The sequence below is a fragment of the Cupressus sempervirens genome, chromosome 11 (assembly GCF_028749045.1).
Source record: "Cupressus sempervirens isolate cs-2001-9-10 chromosome 11, ASM2874904v1, whole genome shotgun sequence".
Lineage (NCBI taxonomy): Eukaryota > Viridiplantae > Streptophyta > Pinopsida > Cupressales > Cupressaceae > Cupressus > Cupressus sempervirens.
The window spans coordinates 334,871,651-334,887,693 of NC_143128.1; the positions used below are offsets into that span (position 1 = coordinate 334,871,651).

Below are 16,043 nucleotides of genomic sequence, written 5' to 3' on the forward strand. Positions count from 1 at the left end.
TAGATCTATCTTTATGAATACATAAATCCACTCAACCAGTCCATAATATCATCCATCCGTAACAATGAAAATCTTGTACTTGATTGTGAACTTGTTGATAGCTCAAGATTCTGTACACATTCTCCATTCTCCATTATTCTTCAGTGTTAAAACTGCTGTACAACACATGGGCTTAGACCTTCTTGAATCACCCCTTCTACAAAAGCTCATGAGCTTGTTTGTTCAACTCTTCACTTTTTGCTTGTGTCATTCTACGTACAACTTTGTTTGGCAAAGTAGCTCCTAGAATCAAGTCCATTTGGTAATTGATCTTCCTTATTGAGGGTAATCCATTAGGTAAATTATCTAAAAACTCTTCCAACAAGTCGACAACTTCTATAGGTACCTCCTCTACTTTGCCATCTTTGGGAATTACAACAAAACACATATGTTCATACCTCATATCCTTAAGAAACATCTTTTTGTTAACAAAACATACCCTAGAATCACTACATACCTTATCAACTATATCTTTCAATGGCTTTAGCTTATGTTTCACTCCATCTTTTGTCATAATGTAGGTATTTTCACACCCGTCATGTACAACACGCCTGTCGATTTTCCATGACTTACCCAACAACATATGGCATATGTCCATAGGTATGATTTTACAAAGCACCTCATCCTGGTAGCTTCAAATATTGAACTTCACTAGGCATTGCTCATTGACCATGACCTTGTAGTCATCCTACACCTAGGCAATACAATATGGACGCAGGTGTTTTTGCCGCTTGAGCTTTAACTTCATGACCATCTTTTATGGCACAAGATTGTTAGTGCTTCCACCATCAATGATCAGATCACAACACTTATCTTCACATTTGCACCTTGTGCAAAACAAACCCATCCTTTGATCAAGTTCATTATCACCACTTAGCAAGACTCTTTTGTTAACTAGGACTTCTCCTCTTCCGACATCTTCATAATGTGAGGGTTTGACATCTTCATCAACATGCAAAACTATGGCCTAGCCTTCATTTCTCCTATCATTCCTTCCTTGACGATGAGGGCACTCAAAATCCCTATGCCCTTCTTCTCCATAGTGAAAATAGGTTCTACTAAAATCTCCTCTACTAGATCCTTGCCCTCTTCCTCTTCCTCTATGATCTCAATTATTCTGATCATGGAAATGATTGTTTCCTCTCTGATTATTCTTTCTACTGCTAGCCTCATCCTTCTTCTTTTGATCATCACTTCGGCCTCCATTAGGCCATCTCCCAGATCTTCCACCACAACCTCTACCACTCCTTTTGTTATAAAAAATATTGTTTAACTTTTTCTCAACTCTAGGGAAAACTGATACACCTTCTCAATACTAGTCATTCGAACTAGACTTAGGTCCTCCTAAATTCTTGGCCTCAATCTATTAAGATGACCGGAAAATTTCTCCATAGCCACTTCCACATGGTTGGTTCTAATGAGAACTCGGTAGAACTCTTCGGTATACTCTTGAACAGATCTTCCCACTTGCTTCAACCCTTGCATTTTCTTCTATAAATCAAGCTCATAACCCACGAGAATGAATTGTCACTTCAATTTATCTATCATCCAATCACATATGGTTATTTTATCTTTCTCTCTCCTATTTCGCTCCAATTGAATCTCCTACCACCAGATCTTTGTGTGACCCTTCAGTTTGGCCTTCGTAAATTTGACCCTATTTGGATCTTCAATCTTCTCATACTCAAAGTATTCTTCTAATTCATTGATCCAATCGATCAATTCCTTTGGGTTAAGATTTCTTGAAAATGTGGAAAGCTCAAATTTAAGTCTTTTTCTAAGCCTAGAAATGACCTAAATTTTTTCTTCTTCTTTTGGGTTCAAAACTTCCACATCCCCCTGATCAATCTGTCCTTCTCCTTCTCTTTCATCCTCACTCTCATCTCTTATGACGAGATTCATCCCTCTCCACATATGTTCTTGCAATGCTTATGTTTGCCTCTAAAGGGCTTGAAACTCAAGTGTAACACCTCCAACACCACACTATCATCGTGGAGGCATTTTTTCCCTTTTCTTGAAACCTTAGTGCAAACTACCTTACAATCGACAATTTGTCAACACACTCAGCTCAAATCATGGTCCTGGTGCAAACTTCCTTCAAGTTAGCCATCTATTTACACACTCAAGAACTCTCGCTTTGATACCACTTGATGAAAGGTGCTCCCCTTAATACCATAACACACAACTGAAACATAGAAACAATGAAAAATGAGAGAACAAAATATGAGCATCTTATTATTGTCACAAATGTGGAATTATAGAATTACAATATGAAAACTCACATGGGCGCCTTCCTTACAACAATATGCAAGACAAAGTTGCAACTATCACCCAGAACTACCCTAGAGAACCTACGAGCCTTCCTTATATAGGCACTTTTTACCGCTCAAGAAGGTTCTAGACACTTAGCCCTAACCCTTGAGGCCAACTAACCTCATATTATATCATTTCAATTCACTTTATTACATAGGATCGACTCAAGACAATTTACAAATTACATTTTCAAAAGGGTACATTTCTGGAGACCACAACTAGAAAATTGTTGACCTGATGGGCTATTATAACCCCATTTTGGAATCCTCAGCTAGTGATCTACCTTAGCTAATTGTGAAAACTTCCATTAGCAAAGGTTTCACCTAGTTTCAGAGCCATTCAGGCCTTCATCATTGAACTTGAACTTTGGATAACCAAAATTCATATCGAAAATCTACAATAATTTTACTAATACATATGATATGATAGTGCAACTCATTTGACACACTGATATGTCTAAGATGAATTTCCATGCAAGATTAGAACAATTCGAGCACATAATATCAACTTACTAAAATTAGCAAGTTCCCTCAAATAGCAACTCTGCATAGGAATAACCCTTATTGAAAACATAAAACTAGAAAACTAGAAATATAAATATTTTTGGGTGATGCAAGATTACCCTTACACCCAAGATGCTCCTACATCAAGCATTGACGTCCAATAGACTCTTCTTGAGAAGATTTTTCTGTACTCTGCTTAAAAAGAATACTTTTCTCAATCTTCATAAAAAAAATGTACTTCCTTTTTTCATCACACTTTTATCTCTATTTTGAAATCACTAAAACTCATCCACTTAAACTATTCTTTCCTTGAATCCCTAAAATATTTTCTTCATAAATTACAACTTCCTTTTTATCATAAATATTCATAAAATTCTTAAGGATGAAAACTACTAAAAATGGTGATGCTTGGATTCTCATAATAGAAGATGTCAAAAATAACTTTGACACCCAAATATGATCATGAAACCTTGACAATTTTTCTTTTAAATCTATAGAAATCTTTATTTTTATGTCAGTCAGATTAAATTATTCTTTCTACAACACATTATATCTTCATTTTTGTGTCAATTAAATCTTTATTTTTATGTCACATACCAAATTTTGTTTTCCATATTCTAATTCTTTTATCATTTACTTATGGCAGTCGTTGTCACCTTTGTGTTATTTTTTTTCTTGGGATCATTTACCTTCTTCTAGAAATTTCAAACATTAGGGGATATCCTATCTAACACAATAGGATATTCTTTCTAGCAACAACATATTATTCTAACAATGATTTCTTATTTATTTTTTCCCATATCAATCTTTGACATCAACGTTGATCATCTAACATTCATTACTTTGCCAATATTTTCATATGCCCTAATTAGGGCATGATCTATGAGTGCTGTGGAGGAGAACTACCATCTATGAAATAGTCCCAAACATCAACCTCTAATGAGGGTAAGTGTCCTTCCACTCTTACTTTCCACAGAAAGAAGTTTGAACCATCAAATGTAGGAGCTTTATAAAATCCATTCCAAGCCCTCCTCAAAGTGGTTAAGCTTACTCTAGAGGAACCTTTCTCTAAAACCAATTGTTGAATACACTTAGAGACTTTAACAATCTTAACCTTTTAATTTTAATCCCAAAACATATCTTTAATTAACACCAATGAAAGATAAATTAATTAACACTATATTTGCATAGAAAAACCAATGAAATAATAATCATGGTTAGAATATCTCACAATATATGAAATGTATTACAATGAGGGCTCACTACTAGACATGCAACCAAGATTCACTATCTTAAGGCAATATACAAATGACTTGTTGCGAAGACTGATACAAAGCACTTTTTAAAAGTTGACTCACTATGTCAACAAAGGATATAGGAAAAAATTACAATGTATAAGCTTTCATACTGCTTCCAACAATCTTCTTAGAATGTGGATGAAATTTTGATATGATATCTGAAGCAGTCATTGATTAATTCTTCTCACAACTTCACCCCACAATTTTTCTTTCTGAATCCCACATCTTCTACAATCCAAACTCATTCATGAATACATTTTCCTTATATACGATTTGGATAATTACAAATCATCCATTAGATTGGCCAATACATGGGATAAAAATGTGATCCCAACAAGTAGGCTACCTAAACATAATTGCAATTAAAGATGTCCTATCTAACAAATAGAGGACATGAAACATTATACATCTTGTAATGAAGCTACACCTATTGAATGCATTAGTGCACATGCTCCAAAGTTGGCATCACAGTTTCACAGAACTGTAGTGCGTAACACATCATCAATTGGTCCAAAAACTTAACTAATTGAATTTGATCAAAGTGGATCACAATAAGGGATAACATGATTTAAATGCCACTCAACACATTCTCTAAAACTTGTAAAAACTCCTTGAAATGAAAAACACAAGCATGAACAAGGACCTCTCCGACTAGACATCCACATGTAACCCTACAAATCAACTTTGGAGTTGATACAAAACCAAAACAAACAATCACTACCACACAAAATCCATAGAGACGTTTGAACATTGAATGACACTCCTAAATACATATGTCATGTTTCCAACTTAATCCAAGATGTGACAACCATTCATACAAACTTCTTCAAAATGAGGAAGCCAGAAAATATAGTTACAAAACACATCACTACAAGCACACTTATGGTACACATAGATACACTAAATTTCAATTGAAATACTACACAAACATTACAAGCCTTCCCTTCAATCCAGAACATTGAAAACACCAATGCAAGAAATGTGAAACATTTTGTTGATAATTTCTAATAGGCACTCAAATTGCCAAAAAACTACATAGATTAAAGACTTTTGCAACAGAGACTTGATAAGATGGGAGTGCAACATCCACAACATGTATGATATACATTCCAAACCACAATTACATTGCATTTGATGTAGAGGAATATAGACATCCTTCCAAGCAACCAATTAGACTCTTCTTTGCAAATTCAAACTTCCAACATTTTTCAATAACCAAAATACCTCACTAGCAACAATCACTCATCCATCAACAACATGAGAGATACTACAACTTGTAGCATCACACAACCATTAGCACCAAAGCTATGCTTCTAATCTTCATCTTAACACTTCTAGCCCTCATCTCAGAACTCCTTTTCTCAATGGTTCTAATCCTTCTCAAAGCTTCTAATCCCCATCTTGATATGAGACCATCATTATATCATCTCTATCACCAAACAAGAGACTTCTCCAACGTTGATTTTCAATAATTCATTGCAAAAGATAAAAAGGTTGACATCTAATGCTAGATCAACAACCCCCCTTGCACCACATTAACCCATAGAGCAAGACTGTTGAGGGAAAGACATTATACAACATACCAAAGCCACATCAGCAAAACATAACACCTTTACTACATCTCAACATACTTGAGCATAGACATCAAAACTCTGTAGGTGGACAACCACAATAGAGAATACCACCAACCATTAACCTTAGGCACAAGCTTCTTCCTTTTGCATCTTATGGCAACATATTAAAATACCATTGCATCTTGCCTTCAACAATCTCTCCATACTAACGATGACACAAATAAGAGGGTTGACAATACTAACAACACAACACATATTAGTACTTACACTACTATCACCATTAAACAGTTGACATCAATGACAACACCATCGACACATTTTTACTTGCATTCAAAATGAAGTGTAGATTAAAGACCAATATTTTTTTGGCCTTTAGTGACATCAGCTAGAATTAATTAATTTGATTAAATAAATGCATGTATACTATTTTATTGATTAGCTGGAGAAACCTTTGATTAAGGTCAACTAAGTCTATTTAATTATTACGGATTCGAAGGAGGTTGTTTGTGACATGAAATGATTGACTTAGTTGAACTAGTTATCTGCAAATTAAATATTCCATAATGAATGATAGTTTGTCTGAGAAAAAATAGCCAAATTAGCTATACAATTAGTTGATTTGAAAAGAAAATTGATGTGAAGAAAAGTGGATTTGGGGTTACTATAAGATATACCATTTTCCATGTCTACGATTCACCACCACACCAATTTTTAACACTTTGGCAAGAGGTACAACCCATGTGAGCTATTTTTCTATTAGATTTTATCGTCTCCTTATCTTATGAACCATCACATACCTCCTTGAGGTTGTTGTGACACTTATATTACAATGTGTCTTGATAGGTATATCGACACATTCCTTTGATTGCTTGAATAGTTTCGATTTGTTGTTGGGATATCCTCTTGTTTGTTGCACATTTTTTAGTTAGTCGTCGATGCACAAGACACCATCAATATGAATATGGTTATTATACCACGTTGTGTAACATTCAATACTATATCAAATCTATGCTACCACCATTTGCCAACATCCACTTCTATGACTCGAATCACAATCCTAACAAAATCCATGATCATTCTAATTCCATCCATCATGGTTATACTTGTGTTATTCACTTGCCAACATCATTTCTAACAAAAAATTATATTTGCTAGAATTCAATTCATTCATGTGAAATAATCAAAAGCATACAAATGAAACACACACATTTGTAACACATCAACCCCATGTCATACATCATCACACATTCATCCATTAATCAAATAAATATGTTAGCACAATTTTTCACCCTTTAGTGGCCTTGTTGAAGGCCCAATTGAAGCAACCATGTAATTTGAACACCAAATAGTTTATGCATGCACATCAATTCAACCACCTTTTTTCCCCTTGTGACCATGCCCTTTTACACAATCCATTGTAAGCAGTTTTTTTTTTTTTTTTTTTTTTCCCTTTTTTTCCTGTTGCTTAAAGAAATTCAAGAAATAGGTAAAAGCCTACAACTCAATGGTAAATTGTGGGTCTCTTATATCATAGATCTTGGGTTCGAATCTACTAGAACTTAATAAATAATAATAATTAATCACAACACATAATTACCAATCTTGAATTTTCCAATGTGTGTATTAATATCAGAGTTCCCCTTAGATTCAAGAAGGCCAACTTAGACTTAGCAATAGCAAAATAATAATAAACTCTTAAAATTATTTACATTTATAATTATATGTATGGAAATTATATATCATATTCCATGACTAGGGTTGACTCATAAAAACTCACAAGGTCTGCTCGGACTTTTCTATTAATTAATTTATTTTTAACTCTAACAATGTTAATGAATTCTATGCGTTCAAAAGAACTGATATAACAAACTCGAAATACATTCAAACTTTATCTGAATGCAATTGTTCATCCTTGCTTCTACACTTGTTTTAAAAGAACTATGCTGAGATAATATAACCATAATTAGGTGCCGTTTAAGCAATGTTTTCACTACAATTTTTTTGTATGTTAACTATTCAAGTGTTAGATCAATTGTAAATTCTTTGTGAGGAATATAGATTTACCAAAAAAAAAAGTCTCAATTTTGTTTAGTTGTTTTGACTTATGATCCCCAGACAGATTTGATTCGATGTCATTTCCACTGCCTTTCTTCATAAATTAAGGAAAACAAAAGCGGTATTGCCATCCGACTGACCTGGGGAGGTTAGCAATCTCTTGAAGAATGATGAAAATTGATGAAGATATGAACAATGTTGGACCCAGATGAAATCAATCACTAATTTATGTTTCCGTCACTCAAATTATTATTTTGTGACTTCAAGTTGAACTGTACAATTTCTCATAGCCAAAGCATATTGTAAACTATTTTTCAATCAGCACTAAGTTTTAGATTCAGCAGTCTCCACTGGAGTGTCAGGATGTGCACCCCATTCTGTCCAAGAGCCATCATAGACAGCAACATCGGCTTTGCCAAGGCGATGAAGACCCTACAAAACCCAATCAAAATGAGTTATGCATAAACTCATGAAAATAAGATTTTCACATTATTCTCAAGATGAATGATTTACCAGTGCAAGGACACAAGCAGTAACGCCAGTTCCACATGATGCAACTATTGGACTATCGAGTGAAACACCTGCACATATGACCACGAACTTGAAATATTAAAATCAAGTGGCTATTAAAATAAAATTTTAAGATATTAAAACATGACTATCAAGTGTGTTAGAATGGTAAATTAATCGTTAGGTCCAATAACAACTGGTCGGCACAGACCAACAGATCAACTGACTACCACAACACACTCAGCCGTCTTCTGCCACCCATCTCAACTGTCCACCGTTAATTCTCCAGCTAACATTATACTGTAGTCTAAGTCGAATTTATTATCTATTTTCTTTTAAATAGAATAAGCTGGGCCTGTGATGAGCAAAGCCCATATTTGGGTTTCTCCTTGGTTTCTCTTTATCTCTCAGCCTGGTTATCAACTTGGTATCAGAGCAATTGCTGTATTTTTTCCTACTAAGTGAAGCACCTTCATGGGTAAATATGACCTTATTGATATTTTTCAATATTACAAGATTAAAATATATCATGCTTGCCACCTTAAGTTATGCTTTTCATACAATTGTGTGTTGTGACAAAAAGCTCGATATAAAATAGAGAGAGTAATGAAACAATTACCTTCTTTCTCAAATCTTTTCGCAAGGTCAGTTGATTCCAAAAGTTCCTGCTTATCATTCAAGACCTAAGAAGAATCAACAACAATCATGTAAGTCCAAAATAAGTAAGGGCATTGTTTGTTCAGAAATCGTAACATCGTATTACAAACATAAGCATTAGTAACAATATATATTTTCTTTCTATAAATATCTTTGTTCCTTGATGATAATGATGATTTTTTTCTAAGCCCCTTAGGTCAACGTAGTCAATGACCAAAAGCATCATCTATGTTAAGATACAAATGGAATCTCAAAAATGATACTTAGAAAGACAAGAAACAACTTAAGAAACGATTATATCATTATAGCATGTAAATTATCTTATGTTAAAATTTAATAAATGTGCCAATAAATGTTAGTCTCACCTTAAGAGTCTACAATATCATTATGAATGAAATGCTGATAAGCAAATAATCCACCGATTTGAGATAAAAAAGCCTCTTGCAAAGAGATGCAATTTTGAACTAAAAGAAAACAGCTAACGTAATTAAATCTAGCATAGTATTTATCAATCATAATTTATAACCATGCAGGGAATGTGTTCCGTTTACCCAGTGAAGATTGTTTCACAACAATCTCTCTTATAGTCCTGAATGGACCTTTACTTCATCAGGAAGCCCCACAAATAGATCTTCCAAAACCAAGTATATGTGCAGGCAAATGCTAGGAGGAAAAACAGGCTGAAGTGGAGAAACCTCTGAAACCTCGTGATATCATTATCATAGGATATTTATATCATTGCAGCAAAAAATGTTTGGGAAAAAAACAGAAAACCAAAAGTATAAGATTTTTTTTGGAAAAATGGGGAAGCTCTGGAAAAACTTGGATTCAATAAACATGTAAAAGAGACCAGACCAGAACTCTTTTTAAAAGTTTAGGGCACTTCCATAGCATAGAGATATAGAGAGAGAAAATGAAATAGTGCTTGACCCATGAACTGCATAAAATAGATTTTTGTTCATATTTATATTTGTTATTACATAGGCAAATATTGAGTTAAAATTTGAAGAGGGCAGTCGCCAAATACACCAAATAGTTTCTGATTGAGAAAACAGGTTTTGAAGGGGCCCTGAAACCCTATAAAAAAAGATCTAGAGATTAAACATCACAGCCCAAAAAACTACAACCTTCAAACAACAGAGCCAGCAACAAAAGGTCAGGAAACAAAAGACGGCACCAAAAAAGCAGCAAACAAAAAAGTCACAGGAAGAGCCAGGAGCCAGCAGGACATTAACCCATTCTTTTCATCATTTCCGCTGCTTGTTCCTACAGCACATCCATCTTCTCAGTGGCAGCTTTGATTTGTTTGATCTCAGAGGAAGCCCCAGCCGTCATCTTCTTAGTAGTAGCCCTGGCCCTTCTACCCATTCTTTACTTGTTGTCAGCAGCCGGTCCAACATCCTCAGTCACAGCAACAATAACTTTCTCCCCCAGACTTCCCTCAAGCTTATTAATAAATACACCAAATAATTGTCTCTATGATGTAAATGAGATCAAATTTTACTAGACATTGATCTAGCTACTTAAGGAATTCAGTAGAAGTGCAAGCCGTTTTGAGGTGATTCAAGTCTTTCATTGTGATTGAAACAAAGTTTTGTAGGGTAGTTCAATATTTGAGAAAGCTTATCAAATCATACTCCATAATTGCAATGCTTTATAATCCATACTGGTAATTGGTGGGTCCTTTATATGGGGTAGAATTGGGTATGGGGTAGAATTCAATAAAAGGCATTTGTTTAGCTGAAATAAAAGATTAGGAAGTCACTGGTTTTGGCAATTCCTAGCATGCAACCACTATTTTAGGAGACAAATGTTAATGATGAGTGTTAGATGCGGTTAACATGTAAGCTTGTTTGTTGTCATTCAAATTTATTTTATGGAGCACTTTCAATATGTTGCTCACATAATGAGTTGTATGTCTGTCTGAACAAAAATTATATATATATATATTAAATATAAAAATTAAATGCATACATTATATATTTTACATTATATGTAATTTATTGCATAACTAATAATATAAATTAATAGTCAATAATAGTTTAAATTTTAAAAACTACTTTATAATATTTATCATAAACTATAGGGGCTCACTCCTTCCTGTACTAAGTGACATCTATTCAATATAACATAGTAGTTAATAATTTTAAAAATAGTTTTCAAAATAAAAAATTATATACTTGTTCTTCTCATAAGAATCCATGGGGTGGGCTGTATAGAGAGCTCAGGTCATATCAAAGCTGCAATTGGAGCAGATTCATCTACTGATTTGACACTATCTCACATGCCCCCCAAAATTGAGGATGATTGAGGTCCTTTCAAATTTAGTTGATGATTGTCATTGCTCCTACAACTATTTAGGGTTTTTGAAAGGTCAGAAATAAAACTAAGAGACAAAATAACAATTTGTTTCCATGTCGACTCAACACTGACTTTGATTTGGTTCCCAAATGAACTTCTATTTCTAAGTGTTTTGGTGATTTCGTGAAATTTTCTAGGGTGTTCTGGGTTTCTACAACAATTTCTTTATTATTTTATCATTTTTAGGGATTTTAACAGTGTTTGAACATAAAAATAATTGAAAATTGGGTCAACGATTTTTTCATGTCAGCATTTCCTCAGGAAAAAAATGGCCGATTCCATAATTTACAATTAACTGTATATGATTTGCTTGTTTTGTTTTGTAATGTCCCCTTTTTGGGACATTAGGAACCCTAAAGTGAAATTCATAAAATATTAAACATGACGTTTGCGAGCTTAAGGCAATTTATAAAATGGGTCAATTTAATACTAAAAGGGTGTTAAAAAGTGAAAAAGAAGGAAAAGATGAAAGGAGACGAAGGAAGCGCAAGAGTTACATGTTGGGCTCTAAAAAGGAGTTTATTTCAGCTATGCTTGGATTTGAGATTTATTTTCTAGTTTCTCTTTGGAGAACTTTGGGAAGCTGCTAGCTTTCTCTTGTTGAGACCTTGAGGACGGAAACCTTCGGGCTCTTCTTGGGTGGATTGGACGTAGCCCCTATTCATCTTTGTAGTGGATTGATATTAAAATTCACACTTGGGATTACAGGTACTTTTTATTGTTATTTCCAATTTGATTGTATTTTATGTATTTAAGATTGGACCTAATATCTGGTTATTGTATTGCTGATGTATAATGCAATAACATATTCTGAGACATTTTAATGAGAATTTACTGGTTATATTGCTGGTTTACATTACGTCATTTATCTATTCATGTTATAAAATTTATTTTGAGAAAATTTGGAGATAATATCTAACTGGGATATTACAATGGTATCAGAGCAGTGTATCCCGCTAACCTATAGGGTTATCAATTTGTGTAAATTAAATATTTCAGGTGTGAGATAAATTCTCCGTGAATCATGGAAATATTTAATTTTTGAAAAACAATCTATGAATATCAAAACCTTGAAAGTAAATACTGTTGGTAAAGATTTGAGAGTAAGAAGGCTTTTGTGTTAGAATCTGATAAGATTAATAACCCAGAAAACTAGTGCAAAGAGAAAATATCTAAACTATGAATGCAAATGATACAAAATCAAAATAGTATCATAGAGTTAGTCTCCAAGAGAGTAATGCAAATGCTGGAAGCAAAATAGCATTAAGAGGATGCAAATACAAGCCAGGTAGCATGCTTATATAGGCTAGGAAGAGGGAGGAGGTGGCAACACCAACCAATGAGGAGCAACCATCTATCGGACTAAAGATAGCAAAGTATCTTCCCAAGATAGCTAATGGATGCTCACATGCTTTATTAACCTAAGCGAGATTATTAAAAGTGTAGGAAAAACCTAGCAAAATAGGAAAAATAAAAAACTACACTAACACCCTCCCATAAGCGAAGCTTAGGTGGATGTAGAAATGGGTCCCGGCAAGTCAAGCCTGATGAGGTACCCATGTACATAAAATTCCCCCAAAAGAGAGAGAAAAGGGACTCCCCAAAGAAAATTAGGACTCCAAGTGAGAGGAAGAGGCCCCCCCAAAAGATGAAGCATCCCACACCCCCAGCAAAGCTTGCAAATTTTGTCCGGTAGATCCACTTACATCGAACAAGTTTTCTTCCCTTAGGAAAATGGACAACATCCCAAGTGTGGTTCCTCATCAAGGAACTATACTCTTCCTGCATAGCTATATCCCACTCAGAAATACCAGAAGCCTCATGAAAGGATTGTGGATTTGAGGCAGTAGCAATGAAGATATGTAGAGCATCCTTGAATTGTGAACGAGTCTGCTTGGTGTTTGATGGATCCCCAACCCAATCACCTACAAACTGCAAGGTCTGTCTAAACTATACTCTCCCTGCATAGCTATATCCCACTCAGAAATACCAGAAGCCTCATGAAAGGATTGTGGATTTGAGGCAGTAGCAATGAAGATATGTAGAGCATCCTTGAATTGTGAACGAGTCTGCTTGGTGTTTGATGGATCCCCAACCCAATCACCTGCAAACTGCAAGGTCTGTCTAGCCCAAAGTGGACCAGAAGATGGAGAATCTAGAGGAGAATCATCAACCTGTAAATGATGACTAGGAGAGGAAGGAGGTGAGTCCTCTGAATCACTCTCTGCATCAAAAGTGGAGGTAGAAGACTGCTCAAGTGAATCTGACCCATCAGAAGATCTATCATGTATTCCAAGTGACTCCAATGTCAAAGTAGAAGGCAACCCTGTGACCATGCTCTGCTGGTTAAGCTGATGCAAGTAGTGGAAGTTAAGATGGCCAAACCGCTCATGCCATAATCTGCTCACATCATTAAAGTGAGTGAGTGAAACAGTCAAAGGAGGATTAGGAACAAAGTGAGAAAACATATAGAGTCGTGACTGATGATCTGCTCTCCCAACTGCAACTATAGAATCATTGTGCAACTCACATATCTCCACTGAACTAGGAGTGAACTCAACCCGCTTGCCTAAACCTATGTGAGTGATCTGGTGTACCGATTGGAGATTAGTTGATAATGAGGGTACATAAGGAACATCATGGAATGTACCATCCCCCACATCAACAGACCCTCTCCCACACACCTCAACAAGAGTGTTATCACCCATCAAAATAGAAGGCATAGTACACAGCTCCAAGGATGCAAGTTCTTCCTTAGATGAAGCCATTTGGTGTAAAGCACCCAAATCAAGAACCCAAGTGGATGGTGAGGAAGCAACTACAAAAAGGGCTTTGCCCTTTCCTTTCCCCTTGCCGTTTTATTTTTCCTTGTTAGACCCTTCATTAGAACTTTGTTTGATAGACTCAGGAACACTGATATTATTCTTCTCAAGAATGTATGTCAAGTGATCAAGTTGTTTCTGCAAACATTTATGTTCATCATGACCAGGTCTTTTACAATAAGCACATTTGACCTTTTCTTTCTTAGGCTTATCGCCCTTGGAAGATGGTGTATCAATAGTTGCTTTTGAAAAAACCGGCATTTGATCCTTCTTCTCCTCGCTATTCTTTTGTTTCTTGTCCTTACTATTGTTGTTACTACTTTGTCCTTGTTGTTCTTTTGTGCCTTGGTTGGCAGCCAAGGCATGTGACTTAGAGGACTTAAGAATGCCCATCTGGATTAGCTTGTCCTGTTCTCGAGTGAGATTGACAGCAAAATCATCTAAAGATGGCATGGTGAATTGAGTACCAAGTGCACCCCTAGTAGCATAGAAGGTAGAGACAAACACAGAATATTCTGAACTTAGCTTAGAGAGAATACTAAGAATCAGTTGTTCATCTTTCTTTTCAATTCCACATTGTTTTAACTGCAGCCTTGTGATTTCAATTTGGTGAAGAAATCTTGGATTGTGTTGAAATTGCCTGGACTCAAACTAATTAATTCATTTTCCAACATATGACCCCTCATTGAATCTTGTGTGCCAAATAGTGTTTCTAGCTTTGTCCATACTTCATTTGGTGTATCCAAAGACTCAATGTGAAATAGCAAGTCAGGAGAAACAAACAAACACAATGTTCCAAATGCCTCATCACATTTGTTAAATCACTTAGGCTTATCTTCATCTTTAGTAGGTTCAGTTTCAAGTCCCATAGTTATCCTATTTAATCCAGCTTTCCTTAAGTGAATTATCATGCATGATTTCCACTCAAAGTAATTGTATGGAGTTAGGATGGGCATATTTGTTTGATCCATGATGAAGAAATGCAAAGAAATGCTAAAAAGAAGAGAACCCAGCCACGACAATGCCCCCCCCCCCCCTTTTTACTCAATTAAAGAACCCCCTCCCAAAGAAATATGATTTGGCACTTTATTTTAGTGCATTTACAACTACCACTAGAAAGAGATACTTAGTGGTCTTGATTTCAATGCATTACAAACCCTCATGAAGAGCATATGCTAAAAGTGAAACTTGGGCACAATAATCAAGGAAACAAATAGCACCACTGCGATCTACTCAAAAAATCATGCACTTTCAAAAAAAGAATCGCCTCGATACAAGGTCGTATGAGAAAGTTATGATCCTTCGAAGTTTCCAAAACGAGAACTGTGCACAATCACGGCTGAGAATCTGCAATTTCTGAAGAATTCATGCATGAAAATCAAAAAACAACTCCACCAGTGGATAGAGCACAAAAAAATAGCCAATTTTATAACAAGAATCATCAAAATCGGAGTCCGTATGAGCAAGAACGAGACATTTGAAAACTGCATTCAAATCTGCGACTGCCAACGGAGAGGGGTATGGCTGTAGCTTTGCATGCTCGATTCTGAAAAATATACAGCTTGCATGCAAAATCTAAAAGATACCCAGATGGTTTTTCGGGGCTGCGAACAAAACCCAGAAAGCGTTTTTCTTGCTGATGTACAGAAGATGTTGCTGTAGTGTAAATCAGACGCCTTTAACAGTAAAAAACGGCTCCAAAAATCAAAAAACGACCCCAGCAACCAAAATATGACATGCAAATGCTGGATCAGCTTCTTAAGTCCATCAATGGCATGCTGGAACCTGCAAAACTGATTGAAAACTCCAAATATGCAAGTTGGTTGTCAGATTTGAGATTGAAACCCCAGAAAAAAACTGTTTTTGTCAAAACTTTTCTGATTCTCAGGATCATCCAAAGATGCAAGAGAA

General features: G+C 35.3%; 1 protein-coding gene across 2 annotated transcripts in view; it reads right to left on the reverse strand.

Annotated features, from left to right (window-relative positions):
* Nucleotides 1–7,651: 7,651 nt before the first annotated feature.
* Nucleotides 7,652–16,043, reverse strand: part of MST1 (mercaptopyruvate sulfurtransferase 1) — a 203,792-nt gene continuing 195,400 nt past the window's right edge. For both annotated transcript variants that reach the window (XM_089811480.1, XM_089811478.1), the window contains exons 10-12: nt 8,912–8,975; nt 8,296–8,363; nt 7,652–8,214 (exon numbers count right to left, since the gene is read on the reverse strand). In XM_089811480.1, the coding sequence (XP_089667606.1) occupies nt 8,107–8,214; nt 8,296–8,363; nt 8,912–8,975 (240 nt within the window). In that variant the 3' untranslated portion in view covers nt 7,652–8,106. The remainder of the gene's footprint in view (nt 8,215–8,295; nt 8,364–8,911; nt 8,976–16,043) is intronic.